The sequence below is a fragment of the Lethenteron reissneri genome, unplaced genomic scaffold (genome assembly GCF_015708825.2).
Source record: "Lethenteron reissneri isolate LAM-NWPU_2019-01 unplaced genomic scaffold, ASM1570882v1 scaffold_1639, whole genome shotgun sequence".
NCBI lineage: Eukaryota > Metazoa > Chordata > Hyperoartia > Petromyzontiformes > Petromyzontidae > Lethenteron > Lethenteron reissneri.
In genome coordinates, this window is record NW_026891376.1 from 142,573 (window position 1) to 168,977 (window position 26,405).

At 49.9% G+C, this 26,405-nt stretch overlaps 1 protein-coding gene across 1 annotated transcript in view; it reads right to left on the reverse strand.

Moving 5' to 3' along the window:
* Positions 1-2,854, reverse strand: part of LOC133363048 (prominin-1-A-like) — a 32,537-nt gene extending 29,683 nt beyond the window's left edge. Inside the window, 1 exon segment of the mRNA XM_061582057.1 lies at positions 2,750-2,854. Within this exon segment, the coding sequence (XP_061438041.1) occupies positions 2,750-2,854 (105 nt within the window).
* Between the last annotated feature and the right edge of the window lie 23,551 nt (positions 2,855-26,405).

Below are 26,405 nucleotides of genomic sequence, written 5' to 3' on the forward strand. Positions count from 1 at the left end.
AAGTCATTATTTCCATAGGGATATACAGTACAAGCAATGTAAGTGTTGCTTCACATGTTATTTCTAATCGCAATGTTTACGGAGTAAAAATGTGCAAGTAATGTAATTCAGCCGTACAAAGTACTTTTCGTGCTTCTTGTATTTGGTATTAACATTTTGGAGCCTTGTGTGTGTGTTGTTTTTGTGTCTCAAGCTTCCTGAAACAAATAGACTGCTTGGAGTTTTTGGAGAATTTCACTTCACGTGGATTGTCGAGTGTCCAACAGCTGATGAACGTCACTCTGCAGGCAAGTTCCTACGGACGCTTTCACGCAAACTACGCGTGTTTTTTAACGAATACAGGATTGGGATTTATTTCTAAGTTTTTCTGCAACATAAAAAAATGCACAAAGAAGCTTGGAGAAGATGGAAGGTTGGAATTAAACTTGTAAAGAGTTAATGCGTGTGTAGGTGAGGGTGAGTGGTGAGGGTGAGTGGTGAGGGTGAGTGGTGAGCGTGAGTGGTGAGGGAGAGGGGTGAGTGGTGAGGGAGAGGGGTGAGCGTGAGTGCTGAGTGGTGAGGGTGAGTGGTGAGGGTGAGTGGTGAGTAGTGAGGATTGTAGTGCCACAAGAGGGGGCTCTGGGACCCTAGGCAGAGAAGCCCTTGGCGGCAGGCGCTAGGATCCCAGGCCCCCAGACAGCTAAGCCCCTTGGTGCCACCAGGGGGGGGGGCTGTGTGTGCTCTGTGGGATACCTGGGGGCGCACACAACCCCACCCCTCGTTGGGCACGAGGCATAAAAGGGCAGCTCCCTGGCCGATCAGGGCCAGTCGCAGGTCAAGACCCGCAGCCAGCCAGCTTCGGACCCTGTACCCCCTCGTCACCGCTTGTCCTTTGTAAGGGCCGGACGCTGTGAGGGCCAGTGGTGGTACTCTGGGACTCCCGGCTCTACGGCCTTGTGAGGCGAGTTCCGAGGGAAGCCAGAGGTCCAGACCCGCACCTTGGCTGGGTCGGTCAGGTAGCCTCCCCTAGGGGGATTGTAGCCGGAGGACCCCAGAGCATAGCCAGAGTAGTGTACCTAGGCAGTGTACCTAGGCTGTCTACCTAGGCTGTGTATCTAGGCTGTGTACCTAGGCTGTGTCGCTAGGCTGTGTACCTAGGCTGTGTCGCTAGGCTGTGTACCTAGACTGTCTACCTAGGCTGTGTACCTAGGCTGTGTACCTAGGCTGTGTACCTAGGCTGTAACAGAGTATCAGGACTGTTGGAGTGTTGTATTGTAATAAAGAAGTTACCTCTACAAGTGTCTTCGGAACCCATTACACGTGGATACCGAAACATGCAAATAAGAAACATTGACAACTGCAAAAAAGTAGATGGGCTTGGGCAAGGGCACATCACTGGACTGCATTGTGGCTGGGAAACAAGACCGGTGTTGGAGTGGCATCCAAAGTAGAGCACACATCACCAAGATGACCACCACAGAGATTCGAGTTGTGAGAAGATTAGTTCGTGTGTAGTTGATAGATGGATCGTGGTCACATAGCTCGAGTGAGGAGGCTGAGGAGTCCTGATCCAGTAGTGGGTACAAAACAAACACATTCCTCCTGCGGAGGGAGCGGGTAGGAACGTTGGGTTGCTCGGTCAATGGCCAACTGTGAGGGCGGGCACAAGCCGGCGTGAGTAGGTGAAACGTTGAGTTTTATAAGGGCACCACGGGGTGACCAGCCCCTCCCCATCCTCCCCTCCCCTCCCCACCCAGCCCCTCCCCACCCTCTCCACCCAGCCCCTCCCCACCCTCCCCACCCAGCCCCTCCCCACCCTCCCCACCCAGCCCCTCCCCACCCTCCCCCCCAGCCCCTCCCACCCAGCCCCTCCCCTCCCCACCCAGCCCCACCCACCCCACCCAGCCCCTCCCCACCACACCCTCCCCACCCAGCCCCTCCCCTCCCCACCCTCCCCTCCCCACCCAGCCCCACCCCTCCCATTTTGGATGCACGACGGACAGACACAATAATCCCCTGTGGGCTGGTGGAACCAGGTGGTTCCTACCGGTAATACCGACTGATTTTGTACATTAATTGCTCTGAGGAATACACGTCGTCAGAAATTTGAAGAATGTTGTATCGTACACTATGGGAACCTCATTTGCCAGTAAAAATATCATAATTGTTTTTTTACCCTTCTATCTGGCAACAAAACTGACACCTTTTTACAAGGAGGCATGTTTGTATAGACCGCAATACTTGTCTCGGGTGTGGACCAATCAACTTCAGGGACAGTGCACATTATCAGAGTTATGTCTTTTGTTTGCATTATGACTGCAAGGTATTGCGGTCTATACAAACATGACTCCTTGTAAAAAGGTGTCAGTTTTGTTGCCAGATAGAAGGGTAAAAAACCAATTATCAATGTTGTATCGCTGAACACAAGTTGGTGTCGATTTAAAGCTTTCGTGACTGCAGGGATTCATCTTCTTGGTTCTTTCGGTAAAGTCACGTAGAAGGGAAGTAATAAAATAATAAAAATAAAACATAATAAAATTTTATTATGTTTTATTTTTATTATTTTATTACTTTTATTATGTTTTATTTTTATTATTTTATTACTTCCCTTCTACGTGACTTTACCGAAAGAACCAAGAAGACAAGTTGGTGTGTGTGTGTGTGCATATTTTCTGTGTTTCGCTGGATTTTAGGACTTGGATGAACTGGGAGTCCCAGAAGCCAAAAAGCGACTGCTGCTGAGTGGAATCGAAGAGCATCGCGTGTCGACCACGATCTCCAGCGAGACGACGCTGCAGCGCTCGTCCAGTGAAGAGACAGTCCACCTCAGCTCCGAAGACGACGACGATGACGGCATCGACACCAAGGACGGCATCCGTGCCAAAGTGTTCCCAGCGCTGCGGCCCTCTGGCAGGAATCTGTCCTCTGTCGGCAATCGGTATCGCAAAAGCAGCATTGCCAAATACAATTTGCGAGCGTACGCTCGCCAAGCCGTTGCCCTTCCTCGTGCTGGCAGCTGGGGAGGCAGTAGCAGCCTGGAGGTGCCCAGGAGCAAGATGCCAAAATTGTCTTCATGCTCTGACATCGAAGAAGAAGAAGAGGGGCTGGAGTGAGGAGAGGAGGGGGGTGATAGATGGATGATGGTGGGAGGTTGTGTGGGCCGTGGGATGCACTTTGTATGAAAAGCCCTTGGGGTAAATAAGCTGGTGTCTTTTGATTTAAAGCTTTCGTGACTGCAGGGATTCATCTTCTTGGTTCTTTCAGTAAAGTCACGGTCGACAGCCCTGTTCTCCACCTGAGAACGGCTGCTTGCGTTGTGGCCGAAACGTCGTGAGAATTATTTTATGATGTATTATTTTATTATTTCCCTTCTACGTGACTTTACCGAAAGAACGACGTTTCGGCCAGAACGCAAGCAGCCGTCCTCAGGTGAAGAACAGGTCTGTCGAGAAAACAGAGTCTGTTTTTATTTATTATTATTTTATTTCCATTCTACGTGACTTTACCGAAAGAACCAAGAAGATGAATCCCTGCAGTCACGAAAGCTTTAAATCGAAATTCCTTTGAGCTTGCTTGCATAGTTTTTTTTTTACAGAATGCAGTCAATAAATATAAAGCAGCATCTTGGCTTTACTACCCAAGGCAGGAACTTGTCTCTTCCAAGAAAGAAGTGAATGACTTGTCAGTTTTGTTCCTACTTAATTTTGGAGCTTTCGTGACTGCAGGAAATATTCTTTGGTTTTTTCGGTAAAGTCACGTATAAAGATAAAACGTGCCGTTTAAGTCATCTGGAGTTGAAATATACAACACGTTTTGTTTCCATGCAGAGGAGATAGCCATGTTCAGAGCCATGTGCTTTTTTGTTGTGTTGCATTTGCTCGACTGTTAAAAGATCGTTTCAAATTTGCATCTTTGGGAAGGATGAACACGAAGTGGGAAGGTTTTTGCAAAATCAGATGTTCTCATACTCCAGGAGATTGTTGTACGGGGTCTGTCTGCTATAACCTACTTGATAAAAACCCCAAAAATGCCTAAATAAAGTTGATTTGTGACATGTTCCATTCTGCAAAGTTTTATAGACTTTGCTGCTGGTAGCAGATGTAGAGAGAACAACACCTGTCTACACTTCATGTTCATGGAACTGTCTTAAGCGTATATATGCAGTGGGTTTTTTTTAAATCCTTTATATTAAGTTCACTTGCTTGCTTGCTTAGGACCGTGCAAATGTTTTGGTCGTTTTTTAACCCACTTCCCGTGATCCAATCGAGCTGACATTTTGCACACAGACTTGTTGTGCGAGACAATTAATGTTCGTGAAAATTTTTTTCCAAAATTTTACACTTTTTAGGGAATTTTTTTTATAAATATTTAATTACCAAATGCTTAATGGTGGCAGGCAATCATCTGACCCATAGGTGGCAGCCATCTCAAGCCAGAGGACGAGAGGACTCTAGCCGCCACGCATATAAAGGATTTATAGTGAAAAACTTTGTTTTTACGGGTTAATTTTTTGTTACAGGTAGGAACAACAGTTCCCCACTGCCCACCAGGGATTATTTGTCTGTCGTGCATAGCCCCTCCCACCGTGTAGCACGCTCGCGGATTGGTTGAAGTGCGTCACGTGACCGCGAGCTTTCTGCCCAACCAAGTTCCTAGCTGGCCACTGTGAAGGAACGTGATTGTGCTGTGGATTCAGAAACCCGAGTTTGAGGGTGACATCCGAACTGCTGATTGTTTGGGCGCTGACCACTGGTGAAGTACCCGTCTGGTCACTCACTGCCTTCATCTTGGAGTGGATTGAAAAAGGGCTGTGATATTATTGAGCTTTGATTAAAAGCCAAAAACCTTTAAAGTACAATTTGAGGAATTGTTTTTCTGGATAAACCACTCGGAAAAAATATATCCAATGTTTGAGTTTGCATACGGAGCCCAAAACCACCTGTACGTTTTGCAATGTGCTTTATATTTTGTAGCAATCGCTGCCTTTCATGTAAACTGGTACCAGGTGCATACAGCGCATGGGAACGTTCAATTCGAATGTGCAATTCCCTGGAATAGCTACAGTATTGATTTGTTTAAACAAGTTTTGACAATAAAAAAAACTCTCTTTGAACCGTTAACACGATCTTTTCTGACGGTGTGTTTTTTAATCCAACGTGGCGCGATAGAAATATTTTATTTGCCTTACACGGGTTGATATTGACGGAGCACAGGCGAGTATCACTTTGACGCTGTGGTGGATTGAGCGCAGATGTTTGCGTCGGGGGTAGCTGAGCGAATCGCCGTGTGGTAATGATGCCTCCATATGTGTCAACCGGGATGTTCTGTTCTGGATCGCAAACAACAAAGTACCTAACACTCACACACACCTAAACACACACCTACACACACACACACCTACACACTCACACACCTACACACACCTAACACTCACACACACCTAACACTCACACACACCTAACACTCACTCACACCTAACACTCACTCACACCTAACACTCACACACACCTAACACTCACACACACCTAACACTCACACACACCTAACACTCACACACACCTAACACTCACACACACCTAACACTCACACACACCTAACACTCACTCACACCTAACACTCACACACACCTAACACTCACACACACCTAACACTCACACACCTAACACACACACCTAACACTCACACACACCTAACACTCACACCTAACACTCACTCACACCTAACACTCACACACACCTAACACTCACACACACCTAACACACACACACACCTAACACTCACACACACCTAACACTCACACACACCTAACACTCACACACACACACACCTAACACTCACACACACCTAACACTCACACACCTAACACTCACACACACCTAACACTCACACACACCTAACACTCACTCACACCTAACACTCACACACCTAACACTCACACACACCTAACACTCACACACACCTAACACTCACACCCACCTAACACACACACACACCTAACACACACACACCTAACACTCACACACACCTAACACTCACACACCCCTAAACTCACACACCTAACACTCACACACACACCTAACACACACCTAACACTCACACACACCTAACACACACACACACCTAACACACACACACCAACACTCACACACACTAACACTCACACACACCTAACACTCACACACACCTAACACTCACACACACCTAACACTCACACACCTAACACACACAACACCTAACACTCACACACCTAACACTCACACACACCTAACACTCACACACACCTAACACTCACACACACCTAACACTCACACACACCTAACACACACACACCAACTCACACACCTAACACTCACACACACCTAACCTATACCACACTACACTCACACACCTAACACTCACACCACACCTAACACACACACACACCTACACACTCACACACACCTAACCACACACACAACCTAACACTCACACAACCTACAACTCACACACACCTAACACTCACACACACCTAACACTCACACACACCTAACACACACATCACACCTACCACTCCACACACCTAACCACTCACACACACCTAACACTCACACACACCTAACACTCACACACACCTAACACACCTCACACACCTAACACTCACCACACACCTAACACTCACACACACCTAACACACACAACACCTAACATCACACACACCTAACACACACACACACCTAACACTCACACACACTAACACTCACACACACCTAACACATCACACACACCTAACACTCACACACACTAACACACACCACACCTACCTCACACACACCTAACATCACACACACCCTAACACTACACACACACCTACCAACACACCCTAACACTCACACACACTAACACTCACACACACCTAACACTCCACACACTAACACTCAACACACCTAACACACACACCACCCTAACACTCACACACACCTAACACTCACACACACCTAACACTCACACACACCTAACCACTCACACACACCTAACACTCACACACCTAACACTCACCACACACCTAACACACACACACACCTAACACTCACACACACCTAACACACACACACACCTAACACTCACACACACCTAACACACACACACACACCTAACACTCACACACACCTAACACTCACACACACCTAACACTCACACCTAACACACACACACACCTAACACTCACACACACCTAAACACACACACACCTAACACTCACACACACCTACACACACACACACCTACACACACCTAACACTCACACACACCTAACACTCACCACACCTAACACTCACACACACCTAACACTACACACACACCTAACACTCACACACACCTAACACACACACACACCTAACACTCACACACACCTAACACTCACACACCTAACACTCACACACACCTAACACACACACACCTAACACTCACACACCTAACACACACACCTAACACTCACACACACCTAACACTCACACACACCTAACACTCACACACACCTAACACTCACACACCTAACACTCACACACACCTAACACTCACACACACCTAACACCACACACACCTAACACTCACACACACCTAACACTCACACACCTAACACTCACACACACCTAACACACACACACACCTAACACTCACACACACCTAACACACACACACACCTAACACTCACACACACCTAACACACACACAACCTACACACACCTAACACTCACACACACCTAACACTCACACACACCTAACACTCACACACTAACACACACACACCTAACACTCACACACACCTAACACCACACACCTAACCTCACACACACCTAACACACACACACAACTAACACACACACCTAACACACACACACACACCTAACACACACCACACCTAACACTCACACACACTAACACACACACCTAACACTCACAACACCCTAACACTCACCACAGGTGACTGATGATGAGCGCGAGCGGCGCTTTGTAAACTCGCCTTCATCGTCTCCCTCGCCGACTCGCCGAGTGTTTGTGTTGTTGTTGGAAACGGTCCCGACGTCAAATTGAAGCTTGGACGGGCGAGCCAAGGGAAGTTCCAGCAGCGGAAGAAGCTCGTCACGTTGCAGACACCGAGTGACGCGTACCACGTGACAGAGACGCCAACTCCCACGTGCCCTTGAATGCCCCTTCTCGGTTCAAGCGGCGGCCCGTTCTACACGCACAAAAGTGTGATTTTGATGATGAACGAACGAAGGAGCAACGAATAAACAAAACCCGGACGACGCCATGGCAAATCAGAGTTCCTGTCTGCTGCCAATTCTCGTCGGCATCTCTCGCGCAACGCGGATCGCACTGCGCGCGTTCCTCGTCCGTGCCGGCCACATGGTTGATATCGGCAATAACGACGGAGCGAGACACGGAGCGAGATAAAATAGCCGCCTCCTATAATGTACGCTTCAACTAAAAAACAAGTATAACCCGTAAAAACAAAGTTTTTCACTATAAATCCTTTATATGCGTGGCCGCTAGAGTCCTCTCGTCCTCTGGCTTGAGATGACTGCCACCTATGGGTCAGATGATTGCATGCCACCATTAAGCAATTGGTAATTAAATGTATTTTTGTCCTAAAAAGTGTGTGTCAGTGTGTGTGTCAGGCTGTGTGTCAGTGTGTGTGTCAGTGTGGCGAGGAGTGGTGGTGCAGCGGTTAGCGCGCTGCACTACGAACCTGGATCCCCGAGTTATATTCCCGCTCACGGCCAAAACCAGCGACGATTACCTGAACCGGCACTGCGCCTCCCCCGGGTCGACTCAGCCTCAAATGAGTACCTGGTGCGGTGTGTAAACATCGCCACTGGGGAGATAAAGGCGGCCGGGCGTGGTGCTGGCCTCCCACCCCCTCCTCCACCGTTCCGGCCTTATAGGTGCTCGCTAACAGCACTTGCCCCAACAGCCTGTGCAGGCTACACGGGTGATCTTTGTCTTTGTGTCTTTGGCGCGCGCCCTCGTTGCCTGCGTCCCCAGAGACACTGCCCCCTCCTCCACGATCGGCGTCGTATTGCGCCTTTTGGCGTCATCTGGTCCAACCCATGTGAGACTAGGCTCTAAGGAAAGCTGTCTCGGGTGTGGACCAATCAACTTCAAGGACCATGTGAGACTAGGCTCTAAGGAAAGCTGTCTCGGGTGTGGACCAATCAACTTCAAGGACCATGTGAGACTCGGCTCTAAGGAAAGCTGTCTCGGGTGTGGACCAATCAACTTCAAGGACAGTGCGTACATTATCAGAGTTGTGTTTTTTGTTTGTATTATGACTGGAGGTATTGTGGTCTATGCAAACATGACTCCTCGTAAAAAGGTGTCAGTTTGTTGCCAGAAGGGTAAAAAACCAATTATCATATTTTTACTGGCAAATGAGGTCCCCATAGTGTAGATGTTTGCCCCGAGCTCTCATACTCTGATGGTGGATTGTCTTTGAGTTGTGCGCCTTTTGGCGTCTTCTGGTCCAACCCATGTGAGACTGGGCTCTAAGGAAAGCTGGCGGGGGCAAGAGGTGGGCGTGGCTTGGCTTGGCTGGGGTAAGAGGTGGGCGTGGCTTGGCGGGGGAGATTGCAGTGACCCAAACCTTTGAGGGCTACGTCAACCTGGGCAATTATATCCACTGGGATGTGTTTGGGGCGACTGCAAAATTCAGCCCTCTAGCTAGTGTAGTGTAGTATGGAGGTATGACGTCATACGCGCTGAGGTGCGATGACGTCATGTCGTTGTGGGAGCCCAGGATGGTGAGCGGTTGAAGAGAGCCGAAGAGACAGCCAGGGGTAGTGCTCAAGAAGTCTGTAGAAGCCGGCTGTAGTTACGGGAGGTGCTGCTCTCCTTGGTCGGAAGGTGTTGGCTGAACCCCTGTCCTGACTCGAGTGTGAGAGCCCTTAGAGACAGCCCAGGCTAGCAGCAGATAGAGCCAAGGGTCCACGTGAAGGACCGGGTGTAGGGCACCTACCCCTGGTGTTACTTACCACCTTCATTGTTAATAAACCGGCGCAAGCCCTTACCTGAAGACCTGCCTCCACGTCGTCATTCACTACACAACACAATGTGGGACATCGATGTACACAGATATGAACAAGATCAGCAGACAAGACGTCTTTCATTTATTCGGTCTCTCCACGAAACAAAGGAACGTTTTACACAAAATATAAATCCCACGGCCTTCTGCGAGTCCATGACTACTACAGCATTGGTTCAGTGCAAGGCAGCTGTGGATCGGTTCTTGTGCACGATGTCTCAACAGCAGTCAGGGCTTGCTTCAACCCACGGTTGTCAACATCCAGACGTTAATCAGAAGGACCATGTCTTGTCCTAGTTCACCAACATAAGACGTCATACAAAATCCTAATTAGCGTTGGGTAGAATGTATCTACTCAATGTGCTCTGCCTTGTAACTGAATACAAAATTGTAAAAAAAATGCGTTTTCAATGTGCTCTTAAAATTACCTCCTTGCTATGAAAGAATTCAGACTTTACATATTTCATTTATCGATCTCTCCACGAAACAAAGGAATGTTTTAAACTATAACCATCACGGCCTTCTGGGAGTGCATCATTGATTCAGTGCAAGCCACCTATGGACCCTTATTGGTGCACAGCGTCTCAACAGCAGCCGGGCTTGCTTCAACCAATGGTTATGAACCTCCAGACAAGGAGCATTTCTCGTCCTAGATGACAAAGTCTCTGTCAACACGTAATACAAAATTATAATTCGTGTTGTAGAGAATGTATCTCCTCTACGTGTAACTTTTAAGCGTTATGCCTTGTAACTGACGGATAATCCGAGTGTGCTCGCTATTTCAAATACGATGAGTTGCTCCAGAGACAGATGCTTCCTGAAACACAAAAATACCCTTTGACCTGTATCACAAATCAACGGGTCTCACCTGAGTTATCTGTACAGGTTACTTGCAAAACACACTGTGTCCTAACATCACTTATTCAATGTTTGACCCTTGTAAATAAAATGTTGCATGTACACACAACATCAAACAAGTGTTCATTCTAAATTGACGGGCATTTTAACATAATTTCATTACTGCAGTGAAATACACTGCATCAGATAACATCTTATTAAGAAGTTATTTTTAAAAAAATGCACTGTCTGCCTAACAGTGGATGTAAAACATACTTTTGTGTCATTCAACACGAGGCCATTGCATGCTGGCGTCCAAGTCAAAATGTAGCAATATCTAAACATCGTGAATGCTTGAGGGCTTGTTGGCTCTCGCTCCTGGTCAGGGATCTACCCAACACACAGGTCCACAAAGATTGGCCGCGCTTACCCTGCAGGTTGAACCTAGGAACTGAGTGTTCAACTTCGCATTATTTTCATTAAAGGCCTGTGACAAAGGTGCATCTATTGGAGCGACATCGTCTCAAGCCGACACATCTACCGGGTAACCATTTCACTTTGTATTGTCTCGGAGGAAGTCCACCCACACCTCCACTTCCACAAACTGCTGGGAGTTGCCTCGCTCTGCCTCAGTCAGAATTCTCCTCCTGCTTCACGTTGCCACCATCGATGTGAAGGTCCCATTTTGGAGTTGAACCTTCATCTTCACATTTTACCTTCACTTCTTCGCACTTCACCATCACTTCTTCATATCCCACCTTCACCTCTTCATATTTCACCTTGATACCTTTAAAAGTGTCCAAGCTGGGATATTCTTCCGGTTCTTGTTTGATGAGGGATGGGCTCATTGCAGCACTTTGACTTTCACAAGCTGATTTCAGACTCCAGTCCTTGTGGATCTTCTGATGCGTGTGTCTTCTCTGGTGGACTTGAAGATTGGAAGAATCTGAAAACGCCTTTCCACACACACTGCACTTGAAGGGTTTCTCTCCCGTGTGTGTTCTCTGGTGTGCTACAAGAGTAGATGACTGTGAAAATGCATTCCCACACACACTGCACTTGAAGGGGTTCTCTCCCGTGTGAGTTCTCTGGTGTTTTACAAGAGTAAATGACTTTGCAAACGCCTTCCCACACACACTGCACTTAAAGGGTTTCTCTCCCGTGTGTGTTCTCTGGTGTTTTACAAGAGTAAATGACTTTGCAAACGCATTCCCACACACACTGCACTTAAAGGGTTTCTCTCCTGTGTGTGTTCTCTGGTGTGTTACAAGAGTAGATGAAAGTGCAAACGACTTCCCACACACACTGCACTTAAAGGGTTTCTCTCCTGTGTGTGTTCTCTGGTGTGTTATAAGAGTAGATGACTGTGCAAACGCCTTCCCACACACACTGCACTTGAAGGGGTTCTCTCCTGTGTGTGTTCTCTGGTGTATTACGAGATGATATAAAACAGAAAACGCCTTCCCACACAGAGTACACTTGAAGGGTTTCTCTCCCGTGTGTGTTCTCTGGTGTATTATAAGAGCAGATGACTTTGCAAACGCCTTCTCACACACACTGCACTTGAAGGGTTTCTCTCCCGTGTGTGTTCTCTGGTGTGTTACAAGAGTAGATGAAAGTGCAAACGCCTTCCCACACACACTGCACTTAAAGGGTTTCTCTCCCGTGTGAGTTCTCTGGTGTTTTACAAGAGTAAATGACTTTGCAAACGCCTTCCCACACACACTGCACTTAAAGGGTTTCTCTCCTGTGTGTGTTCTCTGGTGTTTTACAAGAGTAAATGACTTTGCAAACGCATTCCCACACACACTGCACTTAAAGGGTTTCTCTCCCGTGTGTGTTCTCTGGTGTGTTACAAGAGTAGATGAAAGTGCAAACGCCTTCCCACACACACTGCACTTGAAGGGTTTCTCTCCCGTGTGTGTTCTCTGGTGTGTTATGAGAGAAGATGACTGTGCAAATGCCTTTCCACACACACTGCACTTGAAGGGTTTCTCTCCCGTGTGTGTTCTCTGGTGTATTACGAGATGATATAAAACAGAAAATGCCTTCCCACACAGAGTACACTTGAAGGGTTTCTCTCCCGTGTGTGTTCTCTGGTGTATTATAAGAGCAGATGACTTTGCAAACGCCTTCTCACACACACTGCACTTGAAGGGTTTCTCTCCCGTGTGTGTTCTCTGGTGTGTTACAAGAGTAGATGAAAGTGCAAACGCCTTCCCACACACACTGCACTTGAAGGGTTTCTCTCCCGTGTGTGTTCTCTGGTGTGTTACAAGAGTAGATGACTGTGCAAACGCCTTCCCACACACACTGCACTTGAAGGGTTTCTCTCCCGTGTGTGTTCTCTGGTGTATTATAAGAGCAGATGACTTTGCAAACGCCTTCTCACACACACTGCACTTAAAGGGTTTCTCTCCCGTGTGTGTTCTCTGGTGTATTTTAAGATCAAATGACCGTGCAAATGCCTTCCCACACACACTGCACTTGAAGGGTTTCTCTCCCGTGTGTGTTCTCTGGTGTATTTTAAGATCAAATGACCGTGCAAATACCTTCCCACACACACTGCACTTGAAGGGTTTCTCTCCCGTGTGTGTTCTCTGGTGGATCTGAAGAACTGATGGCCATGCAAACGTCTTCCCACACACACTGCACTTGAAGGGTTTCTCTCCCGTGTGTGTTCTCTGGTGCTGTGTCAATTTTCCAGTCGGATCCGTGCTGTATCCACGCTGGTCGCATTGTTGACTTGTCGTCCCAAGCTGTGCTGAGCGCCTTTGCTCCATCAGACCAAGCGACAGCTGCAGACAGAAACAAATTATATCCACACCACCAACACGTCAGTATCGAGACACAGAGAAATTAAAAAACACAGTCACACGTGACTTACACGTCTATACTTATTCATATATTCATGATGCAGCGAAAAAGTTTCCTAAATTCATCACACGGGCTGCTATTGCACACAATGAGAGGGTGAATGGTCGTAAATATGCCTGGAAGCCCCCGTATCTTCTTAATGAATGTTAACCCAAAACTCCGAGCACACAATTTCGGCTGTCTGGCTACAAAAGAAATATTTATTAGAGCTAAATTCGGCTAACATAGCAAAGGGTGTTGGAAACAATCCTATTTGTGTTATGCAGAAATGCGTAAATTAATACTGGTAGGAACCTCCTGGTTACACCAGCCCACAGGGGATTGTTGTGTCCGTCGTGAAGGGGGGGGGCTGGGTGGAGAGGGTGGAGAGGGTGGGGAGGGGCTGGGTGGGGCTGGGTGGTGGGTGGGAGGGGTGGGGCTGGGTGGGGAGGGGCTGGTCACCCCGTGGTGCCCTTATAAAACTCAATGTTTAACCTACTCACGCCGGCTTGTGCCCGCCCTCACAGTCGGCATATGTGCGGAATACACCACGCCGCCGTTGACCCTGCAGGCCATTGAGCGAGCAACCCGACGTTCCTACCAGCTCCCTCCGCAGCAGCAGGAATGTTGTTCAGTGGCAACTTAGCGGTGTGAAGCCAGGCTCAGATGTCCTTGAATGATGGGATGAACAGATCTGACGTCAGCTGCTGCACGTGTGTGTGCTGTGCTAACTTCCTGTTTCCACTCTTATAAAGAGTTCCAGAGGAAAACTAAAATAAACTATTGTTTTGATACAACCTCCGTGTTCATCAGAGTTAATATACTTTACACTGTCACACACTGCCCGGTTTCTCCCTCCACATTCAGCGTCTTTGACAGACAGACATTGACACACGTAGTCTTGGTTCTTTCGGTAAAGTCACGTAGATAGGAAATAAAAATAACAGATCATGAAATTAAATTAAATAAACACCACGTGTGTTGCGATCGAAACGTCGTGGGTTTATTCTTTATTTGCAATTTTTTATTATATTTAACATTATTATCTGTTATTTTTTTAAATCTCCGTGACTTCACCGAAAGAACCAAGAATATGAATTGCTGCAGTTACGAAAGTTTTAAGTCAAAACATTGACACACGCGTTCACAAAACCCCACCCACCTTGTTGTTGTGGGCAGGTAGCTTCTGTAAACAAGAGCGGTACAGCAGCTCAAGCGGGCTTGGCCTGGTAAAAAAACGAAAAGAAAAACTGCGTTAATATCTACAATAAACCAAAGTGACAAAGTAGCGAGCCGCGTGAAGACAAATTAAACTTAAGGGAGGGAATTAAAGCAAACGCGACCAGGCGAGGGCAGGAGGCAAGGCCCCGCGTGTCTAGGCCCCGCGTTGTAAAGTTCCAACTTGGACATCGATTCACAAGCTGCTGCTGCTCTATTGGCATCCCTACGAGAGAGAGAGCGAGGCTCTAGCTTGGTAAACAACAATAACAACAACCACAACAAGCACAACAACAACAACCACAACAACCGCGATGAGAATTTCTCACCTCGGATTTCACTGCACGCGCGAAGCTGCAGCCTGTGACGTCACGCGGCAGCAGGTGACATGACGTCACTCCCGGGGTACCAGCAACAGCCCCTCCCACAACGAGTGGCGACTCTAACGGACGTCATTAATACATTATGTTAATGTGTGGCGATCGAAACGTCGTGGGTTTTATGCTTTAATAAGCGACTTTACCGAAAAAGCCTAAGAGCATGAATCATTGCAGTCACGAAAGCTTCAAATCTAGAATTTAATAAGTGACTTTTTCCGAGAAAAGCCTAACAGTATGAATCATTGCAGTCACGAAAGCTTCAAATCTACAATTTAATAAGCGACTTGACCGAAAAAAGCCTAAGAGTATGAATCATTGCAGTCACGAAAGCTTCAAATCTACAATTTAATAAGCGACTTGACCGAAAAAAGCCTAAGAGTATGAATCATTGCAGTCACGAAAGCTTCAAATCTACAATTTAATAAGCGACTTGACCGAAAAAAAGCCTAAGAGTATGAATCATTGCAGTCACGAAAGCTTCAAATCTACAATTTAATAAGCGACTTGACCGAAAAAAGCCTAAGAGTATGAATCATTGCAGTCACGAAAGCTTCAAATCTACAATTTAATAAGCGACTTGACCGAAATAAGCCTAAGAGTATGAATCATTGCAGTCACGAAAGCTTCACATCTGGAACTCATCATGGATGTGGCTGAACGTCACCGTGTAGGAGCCCAGCGCGTGACACCTTCACGCGCTGGGCGAGTGGCGCAGTCTCGCTTCCCATGCGAGAGGTCGCGGGTTCGATCCCCGCGTCCTCCACAGGCGAATATATTTTGTTAAATCCTTTATATTCAGTTCACTTGCTTGCTTGCTTAGGACCGTGCAAACCTTTCGGTCGTTTTTTAACCCACTTCCCGTGATCCAATCGAGCTGACATTTTGCACACAGACTCGTTGTGCGTGACAATTAATGTTCGTGGAAAAAAATGTCCAAAATTTTACACTGTTTAGGGAAAACAAATTAAATATTTAATTACCAATTGCTTAATGATGGCAGGCAATCATCTGACCCATAGGTGGCAGCCATCTCAAGCCAGAGGACGAGAGGACTCTAGCCGCCACACATATAAAGGATTTAGAGTGAAAAACTTTGTTTTTACGGGTTATACTTATTTTACATTTATTCAAATAGAAAACGTTACACATTTGGTGAGTCCATTGGGCAAGGCACTGACCGCTTGATTGGGATTTGCTGTTTATTAAAAGAAACATTGTTGATCGAAATTTTGCTTTCATGGCTTTATTTTGGTGATTTCGAAAAGTGTATTGGTTTAGCCATGTTTGTTTGTTGTAGTACAGAGTTAGACTGATGGCCATAATCTAAGTTGTCTTATTGTTGTGGTTGTTGTTGTTGTTTGACTTGCATCCCACTGGGATATTTGCACACAGCGTTGGTGTGTACGGTGTTTTTTTCTGCAATATTTTGCTGTCTTTTCTTGGATTTTCTGTTTGCTCTTAGTCACATATAGTCACTTTGAGATGTTTTTTTTCATGTCTTTGTTTTTTGTTTGTTGCGGTTGCACCCGATTCAAGAGCCGAATGGCTCACATGGCTACACCTAATACATGAACTTGAACTTGAAAGCTTCATATCTAGAACTCATTCATGGATGTGGCTGAACGTCACCGTGTAGGAGCCCAGAGCTTGACACCTTCACACGCTGGGCGAGTGGCGCAGTCTCGCTTCCCATGCGAGAGGTCGCGGGTTCGATCCCCGTGTTCTCCACAGGCGATGCGTTCACTTCTCTTACACACTCGTGGCAATGATCACCGTCAATCTATTACAAATGTTTCCATAAGTTTCAACCTCCCACCCCCCCACATTCAGACTCTGTCTTCTCGACAGAGAACAGGTCTGTCGAGAAGACAGAGTCATTCAGACGCTGTCTTCTCGACAGAGAACAGGTCTGTCGAGAAGACAGAGTCATTCAGACTCTGAGACCCATAGAATCACTCACACACACAGAGCGAGCCATAGACTCATCACACACACAGAGCCATAGACTCACTCACACACAGAGACCCATAGACTCACTCACACACAGAGAGAGAACCATAGACTTATCATCACACAGAGAGGGCCATGGACTCATCACTCACACACAGAGAGCCATAGACTCATGACACAGAGACCCATAGACTCACTCACACACACAGAGCGAGCCATAGACTCATCACACACACAGACCCATAGACTCACTCATACAGAGAGGCACAGACTCTCACACACACACAGACCCATAGACTCACTCACACACAGAGAGAGCCATGGACTCATCACACACACAGACCCATAGACTCACACACACAGAGAGCCATAGACTCACTCACACACACAGACCCATAGACTCACTCACACACACAGACCCATAGACTCACTCACACAGAGAGCCATAGACTCACTCACACACAGAGACCCATAGACTCACTCACAGAGAGAGAGAGCCATAGACTCACAGATGGTGGGTGGTGATGGTGGGTGGTGATGGTGGTGATGGTGGTGATGGTGGTGGTGGTGATGGTGGTGACAGTGGTGGTGGTGGTGGTGGTGATGATGGTGGTGATGATGGTGGTGATGGTGATGGTGGGTGGTGGTGGTGGTGGTGTTGATGGTGGTGGTGGTGATGATGGTGGTGGTGGTGATGGTGGTGGTGGTGATGGTGGTGATGGTGGTGATGGTGGTGATTATGGTGGTGATCGTGGTGGTGATGATGGTGGTGGTGATTGTGGTGATGATGGTGGTGATGATGGTGGTGATGATGGTGGTGATGGTGGTGATGGTGGTGATGATGATGGTGGTGGTGGTGATGGTGGTGATGATGGTGGTGATGGTGGTAGTGGTGATGGTGGTGATGACGATGATGGTGATGGTGGTGGTAGTGATGATGGTGGTGATGATGGTGATGGTGGTCATGATGGTGGTGATGATGGTGGTGATGGTGGTGATGATGCTGGTGATGGTGATGATGATGGTGGTGATGATGATGGTGGTGATGATGGTGATGGTAGTGGTGGTGGTAGTGATGGTGGTGGTAGTGATGATGGTGATGGTGGTGGTAGTGATGGTGATGATGGTGGTGATGGTGGTGATGATGATGGTGGTGATGGTGGTGATGATGGTGGTGATGGTAGTGGTGGTGATGGTGGAGATGGTGATGGTGGTGATGATGGTGGTGATGGTGATGATGGTGATGGTGGTGTTAGCGATGGTGGTGATGCTTTTGATGATGTTGGTGATGATGGTGGTGATGGTGATGGTGGTGATGGTGGTGATGATGATGGTGGTGATGATGATGGTGGTGATGATGATGGTGGTGATGGTGGTGATGATGATGGTGGTGATGATGGTGGTGATGATGGTGGTGGTGGTGATGGTGGTGGTGGTGATGATGGTGATGGTAGTGGTGGTGGTAGTGATGGTGGTGGTAGTGATGATGGTGATGGTAGTGATGGTGGTGATGGTGGTGGTAGTGATAGTGGTGATGGTGGTAGTGATGGTGATGATGGTGGTGATGGTGGTGATGATGGTGGTGATGGTGGTGATGGTAGTGGTGGTGATGGTGGAGATGGTGGTGTTAGCGATGGTGGTGATGCTTTTGATGATGATGGTGATGATGGTGGTGATGGTGGTGATGATGGTGGTGATGGTGGTGATGGTGGTGATGGTGATGATGGTGATGGTGGTGATGATGATGGTGGTGATGATGATGGTGGTGATGGTGGTGGTGATGGTGGTGGTGGTGATGATGGTGGCGGTGATGGTGGTGGTGGTGACGATGGTGGTGATGATGGTGGTGGTGATGGTGGTGATGGTGGTGGTGATTGATTGACCGTGGGAGAAATGTTATAGCGGTGTCATAATCGTTTATAAAAGGAGGTTTTAAAAGTTGCAACACATTAAACAAAAAATTGAATGGAGGGGAGAATTGGTAGCTCGGATAGGCGAGCAATGCCCGGTCAGAGTGGAATTGGTAGAGCGGATAAGGGCCACAGTTTGATTTGCACCGCTTTATTAATTGTGTGTGTGTCCGTGTGTGTGTACGTGTGTGTGTGTACGTGTGTGTGTACGTGTGTGTGTGTACGTGTGTGTGTTCACGTGTGTGTGTACGTGTGTGTATACGTGTGTGTGTACGTGTGTGTGTGTACCTGTGTATGTGTACGTGTGTGTACGTGTGTGTGTGTACGTGTGTGTGTGTACGTGTGTGTGTACGTGTGTGTGTGTACGTGTGTGTGTTCACGTGTGTGTACGTGTGTGTGTACGTGTGTGTGTGTGTACGTGTGTGTGTGTGTACGTGTGTGTGTGTACGTGTGTGTGTGTACGTGTGTGTGTGAACGTGTGTGTGTGTGTACGTGTGTGTGTGTACGTGTGTGTGTACGTGTGCGTGTGTACGTGTGTGTGTGTGTACGTGTGTGTGCGTGTACGTGTGTGTATGCGTACGTGTGTGTGTATGTGTGTGTGTACGTGTGTGTGTGTGTGTACGTGTGTGTGTGTACGTGTGTGTGTGTACGTGTGTGTGTGTACGTGTGTGTGTGTACGTGTGTGTGTGTACGTGTGTGTGTGTACGTGTGTGTGTGTAACGTGTTGTGACGTGTGTGTGTGTACGTGTGTGTGTGTACGTGTGTGTGTACGTGTGCGTGTGTACGTGTGTGTGTGTGTACGTGTGTGTGCGTGTACGTGTGTGTATGCGTACGTGTGTGTGTACGTGTGTGTGTACGTGTGTGTGTGTGTGTACGTGTGTGTGTGTACGTGTGTGCGTACGTGTGTGCGTACGTGTGTGCGTACGTGTGTGCGTACGTGTGTGTGTACGTGTGTGTGTACGTGTGTGCTGCTATAGTTAAATCCCCATTTAGTGGTGATGGTGGTGATGGTGATGATGGTGATGGTGGTGATGATGGTGATGATGGTGATGGTGGTGATGGTGGTGATGATGGTGATGATGGTGGTGATGGAGATGGTGGTGGTGGTGATTGTGGTGGTGATGGTGGTGGTGATGGTGGTGGTGATGGTGGTGGTGATGATGGTGGTGGTGGTGATGGTGGTGCTGATGGTGGTGACGGTGTTGCTGATGGTGGTGACGGTGTTGCTGATGGTGGTGACGGTGGTGGTGATGGTGGTGGTGATGGTAGTGATGGTGGTGGTGATGGTGGTGGTGGTGGTGATGGTGGTGGTGATGGTGGTGATGGTGATGATGGTGATGGTGGTGGTGATGGTGATGATGGTGGTGATGGTGGTGGTGATGGTGATGATGGTGGTGGTGGTGGTGATGGAGATGGTGGTGGTGGTGATTGTAGTGGTGATGGTGGTGGTGATGGTGGTGGTGATGGTGGTGGTGATGATGGTGGTGGTGGTGATGGTGGTGGTGACGGTGTTGCTGATGGTGGTGACGGTGTTGCTGATGGTGGTGACGGTGTTGCTGATGGTGGTGGTGATGGTAGTGATGGTGGTGGTGATGGTGGTGGTGGTGGTGATGGTGGTGGTGATGGTGGTGATGGTGATGATGGTGATGGTGGTGGTGATGGTGATGATGGTGGTGATGGTGGTGGTGATGGTGATGATGGTGGTGGTGGTGGTGATGGAGATGGTGGTGGTGGTGATTGTGGTGGTGATGGTGGTGGTGATGGTGGTGGTGATGGTGGTGGTGATGATGGTGGTGGTGGTGATGGTGGTGGTGACGGTGTTGCTGATGGTGGTGACGGTGTTGCTGATGGTGGTGACGGTGTTGCTGATGGTGGTGGTGATGGTAGTGATGGTGGTGGTGATGGTGGTGGTGGTGGTGATGGTGGTGGTGATGGTGGTGATGGTGTTGCTGATGTTGCTGATGGTGGTGATGGTGGTAGTGATGGTGGTGATGGTGGTGATGTTGGTGGTGGTGATGATGGTGATGGTGATGATGGTGATGATGATGATGATGGTGATGATGGTGGTGATGGTGATGATGATGGTGGTGATGGTGATGATGGTGGTGATGGTGATGATGATGGTGGTGATGGTGATGATGGTGATGATGATGGTGATGGTGGATGGTGGTGATGGTGGTGGTGGTGGTGATGGTGGTGATGGTGGTGATGGTATGGTGATGATGATGGTGGATGGTGATGATGGTGATGATGGTGGTGATGGTGATGGTGGTGATGATGGTGATGATGGTGGTGATGGTGATGATGGTGATGATGATGGTGGTGATGGTGATGATGGTGATGATGGTGGTGATGGTGATGATGGTGATGATGGTGGTGATGGTGATGGTGGTGATGATGGTGATGATGGTGGTGATGGTGATGATGGTGATGATGATGGTGGTGATGGTGATGATGGTGATGATGGTGGTGATGGTGGTGATGGTGATGATGGTGGTGATGGTGGTGATGGTGATGATGGTGGTGATTGTGGTGGTGGTGGTTTAACGTCGTGACACTTGAGATCAGCAAAGGTGACGGTGTTCTTCATTCTGAGGCGAGCGCTTTGTGTTGGCTAGTTTTGGGTTGAGGGTGAATCGAGTCGAGCGAGCTGTTGCAGAATCTTCGCCTAAGCACGGCTGTGCGGTGCAACTCGTTGCGAAGAATCAAGGTTGACAACAAACAGAAATGAATCAAGCGCTCGTGTCGTTCTCACCGTGACGTGGTGCAGTCGCGGGCAAGTTGAGCGAATGAGATACAAACAAAGGAAACTTCAAGAATCAGAATATTTATTTAAACTGCAGGAGGAATCCGATGAGCTCTTAAAGCTCTTTGAACCCCACAGAAATCCAGTCGGGGCAGGGGGTCAGAACGTTGCAACAAACACGAAATACACAAACACGATAGGCGTGCATAGTATAGTAAAGGTGAACACATCACTTCAACATATACACATCGTCGTCATCAGCAAGACATGTTCTATCCACTGCTGGGTGAACGACTCCAGAACACCGTCACCATCCCCCATGACCCCGTGATGCCACACCCGATGGGGGCTGCTTGCACATGAACTGACCTCACCGCTACGTGTCTCACCTTGCACACATTACTAACACACACACAGTGTACACACAGCGTACACACAGTGTACACACAGCGTACACACAGCGTACACACAGCGTACACACACACAGTGTACACACAGTGTACACTGTGTGTGTGTACACACAGTGTACACACAGCGTACACATCACCACCATCATCATCACGAGTCGTTGTCTATCCACTGCTGGGTGAAGGACTCCCTGCACCGTCGATATCCCTGCTGCACGTGAGAGACTTTGGGTGGGGGAGGTCTTTCATCCAGCAGCAGATTGACCATGGCTGCCGCTCGCTGCTGATTTTGCTGATGGTGGTGATGGTGGTGGTGATGGTGGTGGTGATGGTGGTGATGGTGATGGTGGTGATGGTGGTGGTGATGGTGATGGTGGTGGTGATTGTGGTGGTGGTGATTGTGATGGTGGTGATGGTGGTGATGGTGGTGGTGATGGTGGTGGTGATGGTGATGGTGATCATGGTGGTGGTGATGGTGGTGGTGGTGATGATGGTGGTGATGGTGGTGATGGTGGTGGTGATGGTGGTGATGGTGATGGTGGTGATGGTGGTGGTGATGGTGGTGGTGGTGATGGTGGAGAGAGAGAGAGGAAGAGAGAGTTGCGAGGGGAGAGACGGGGCAGACTTTTGACTTTTTAAACAACTTTTAATGCCGCCAGCAGCAGCAACAGCACTGGAGGCGATTCCGATATGAAATGCACAAAGTCACCAGCAAACAAATAAAACAAACGCTACAAATCTATGCGCTATGGCGCTAAAAGCACCGCGCACAACACGAAAGAAAAGTCACGTGGTGGTTGGTGGTGGTGGTCATCGCGCACGCCACGGTGACGAGCGAGCACTTCAGAAGGTGAACACCACGAGGGTGCCGTCCACGCTGGTACAGAGAGGGGCTTGTCCGGCTCCCAAGCGTAGGGACCGGAGTTCAGAGAGAGGTGGATGCAGGAGGGTGTGTGGGTGGCGTAGGTGGAGAGAGTAGAGAGAGAGAGGCAGAGCGAGAGAGAAACAAGGAGTTGGGGAGAGAAATACAAAGGGGAGTGGGGTGGGAGGTAGACAGATGGAGCGAGAAAGGAAGGAAAGAAGGGTACAGTGGAGGGGAGACACGGAGAGACACGGGGAGGAGACACGGGGAGACTATCCTGTTCTGCCAAGCATGACGGATGTGGACCCTGACTCGCTCTTTCCGTGTCCCTACGACCCCAGCCACATCGTGTGCGCGAAGCGCTACACCCATCACGTGGCCAAGTGTAGCCTGACGCACAAGAAGGTGGCGCAGAACATGCGCACGTGCCCACTCAACGCACGCCACCGGATACTGAGGAGTAACGTGGCCGAGCATCTGGCGCAGTGCCCCGACCGGACGGTCGACGCGAGGGGCGGCCGCGTGCGGAGAGAGGAGATGGTCATTCTTGGGTGCCGCAGAGCAGCGGGGAGGCACAGCCGTGCCAGGAGGATTGGGACGCAGAGATGGAAGAAGATGCCGAGAAGCAGCCTTACATCTGGGGAATATCCGCAATGCCCCGCAGTAAGACGACAAGACCGCCACGGGATATGGCCGTGTTCGCCGTGCCCGACTCTCTGCCACCGCTGGCCTCGCCGCGTGAGAGGGAACAGCTTTGCCGCTGGAGCCAGTGGCAGGCAGCTTGCCGCCACGCCTGATGCCACGGGCTCTAAGCACAAGTCTAGCAACGCATGGGCAAGCTGCAAGTCACGAGAAGGTGCTAACCGCTGCACTACCCGCTCTATACACACATGCAGCAGGGCGGTGTGCGTGCGTGATCATTAAGTCCCGACGCTCTGTGTGCCGCCTTTCTTGCAGAGGAGCTGCCTGGAGGACTCGCGCTGGGTGCGAGTTCTCGCGAGATTGGGGGGGGGGGGCAGGAGCGAGTTCTCACGAGATTTGGGGGGGTGCAGGAGCAAGTTCTCGCGAGATTTGGGGAAGGGGGCAGGAGCGAGTTCTCGCGAGATTTGGGGAAGGGGGCAGGAGCGAGTTCTCGCGAGATTTGGGGAAGGGGGAAGGAGCGAGTTCTCGCGAGATTTGGGGAAGGGGGCAGGAGCGAGTTCTCGCGAGATTTGGGGGGGGGGGCAGGAGCGAGTTCTCGCGAGATTTGGGGAAGGGGGCAGGAGCGAGTTCTCGCGAGATTTGGGGAAGGGGGAAGGAGCGAGTTCTCGCGAGATTTGGGGAAGGGGGCAGGAGCGAGTTCTCGCGAGATTGGGGGGGGGGGCAGGAGCGAGTTCTCGCGAGATTTGGGGCAGGGGGCAGGAGCGAGTTCTCGCGAGATTTGGGGAAGGGGGCAGGAGCGAGTTCTCGCGAGATTTGGGGAAGAGGGAAGGAGCGAGTTCTCGCGAGATTTGGGGAAGGGGGCAGGAGCGAGTTCTCGCGAGATTTGGGGGGGGGGGGGCAGGAGCGAGTTCTCGCGAGATTTGGGGGGGGGGGCAGGAGCGAGTTCTCGCGAGATTGGGGGGGGGGCAGGAGCGAGTTCTCGCGAGATTTGGGGGGGGGGGGGCAGGAGCGAGTTCTCGCGAGATTTGGGGAAGGGGGAAGGAGCGAGTTCTCGCGAGATTTGGGGAAGGGGCAGGAGCGAGTTCTCGCGAGATTTGGGGGGGGGGGCAGGAGCGATCGGAATTTGGGGGGGGCAGAGCGAGTTCTCGCGAGATTGGGGGGGGGCAGGAGCGAGTTCTCGCGAGATTTGGGGGGGGGGGGCAGGAGCGAGTTCTCGCGAGATTTGGGGGGGGGGCAGGAGCGAGTTCTCGCGAGATTTGGGGGGGGGGCAGGAGCGAGTTCTCGCGAGATTTGGGGGGGGGGGCAGGAGCGAGTTCTCGCGAGATTGGGGGGGGGGCAGGAGCGAGTTCTCGCGAGATTGGGGGGGGGGGCAGGAGCGAGTTCTCGCTGAGATTTGGGGAAGGGGGACGGAGCGAGTTCTCGCGAGATTTGGGGAAGGGGGCAGGAGCGAGTTTTCGCGAGATTTGGGGAAGGGGGCAGGAGCGAGTTCTCGCGAGATTTGGGGGGGGGGGGCAGGAGCGAGTTCTCGCGAGATTGGGGGGGGGGGCAGGAGCGAGTTCTCGCGAGATTTTGGGGGGGGGGGCAGGAGCGAGTTCTCGCGAGATTGGGGGGGGGGGCAGGAGCGAGTTCTCGCGAGATTGGGGGGGGGCAGGAGCGAAGAAGAAGTTTAATGACCACGTCCTGGTTTCACCAGATGTGAACCCTGAAGAACGCAAGTGCAAGAGGCACAAAGAGCAGCTCAAATTCTACTGCAAGATGCAAGACCTCCTCAGCATCGTGTGCAGGGACTGCACCATCGCAGGAGACCACGCGGGTCATACGTTTATCACACTGGAGGATGAGCATCAGACACGGAAGCATGGAGTCGGAGAGGAGACGCGAGCGGTGGAGGAGAAGAGGAAGAAGGCGGAGGCATCCGTGGGACGGATGAAGGCCGCTCGCAAGGAAGTGCAGGACTCCACGGTCCAGACCAAGGCTCGCATCTCAGGCGAGTTCACCCACACGAGGGCGACGCTGGATGAAGACAAGAAGGCAGCTCTGGATCGCGTGGACGTGAAGGGGTGTGAGCTGCCGTCCCAGATCAAGGAGAACATCGCTCATTACGAGCGTGAGATCAGCAACCTCCAGGCAGCAGCTACGCGCCCGCGCGCTCTGCAGGAGGAGAGGGACTGGCTCACGTTCCTGCAGGTTCAACCTAAAGGAGACAAACCGGAGAGACACTCAGAAGGGATCTCCACCGTCATCTCCCAGTGAGAAAGACATCGCCTCCATCAGAGCCCTGCAGGGAGCTGTGATCAGCCTGCTGGCAGTCACGTACGGACGCTCGCCGACTGTGGACCCAAACTCGGCCCACAACATCCTCCAGATTTCCTCAGACCTCAGGACAGTGATGCGGACCGCTGTCTCCCAGGGTCGCCCCCCCGATCACCCGCACCGCTTTGATCACTGGCCACAAGCCCTGTGCTCCGAGAGCTTCTCGTCGGGTCAGCACTACTGGGAGGTGGACGTGGGGGGCGCGGCAGGGATTTGGATGGTTGGAGTCACGTGCGGGACGATCG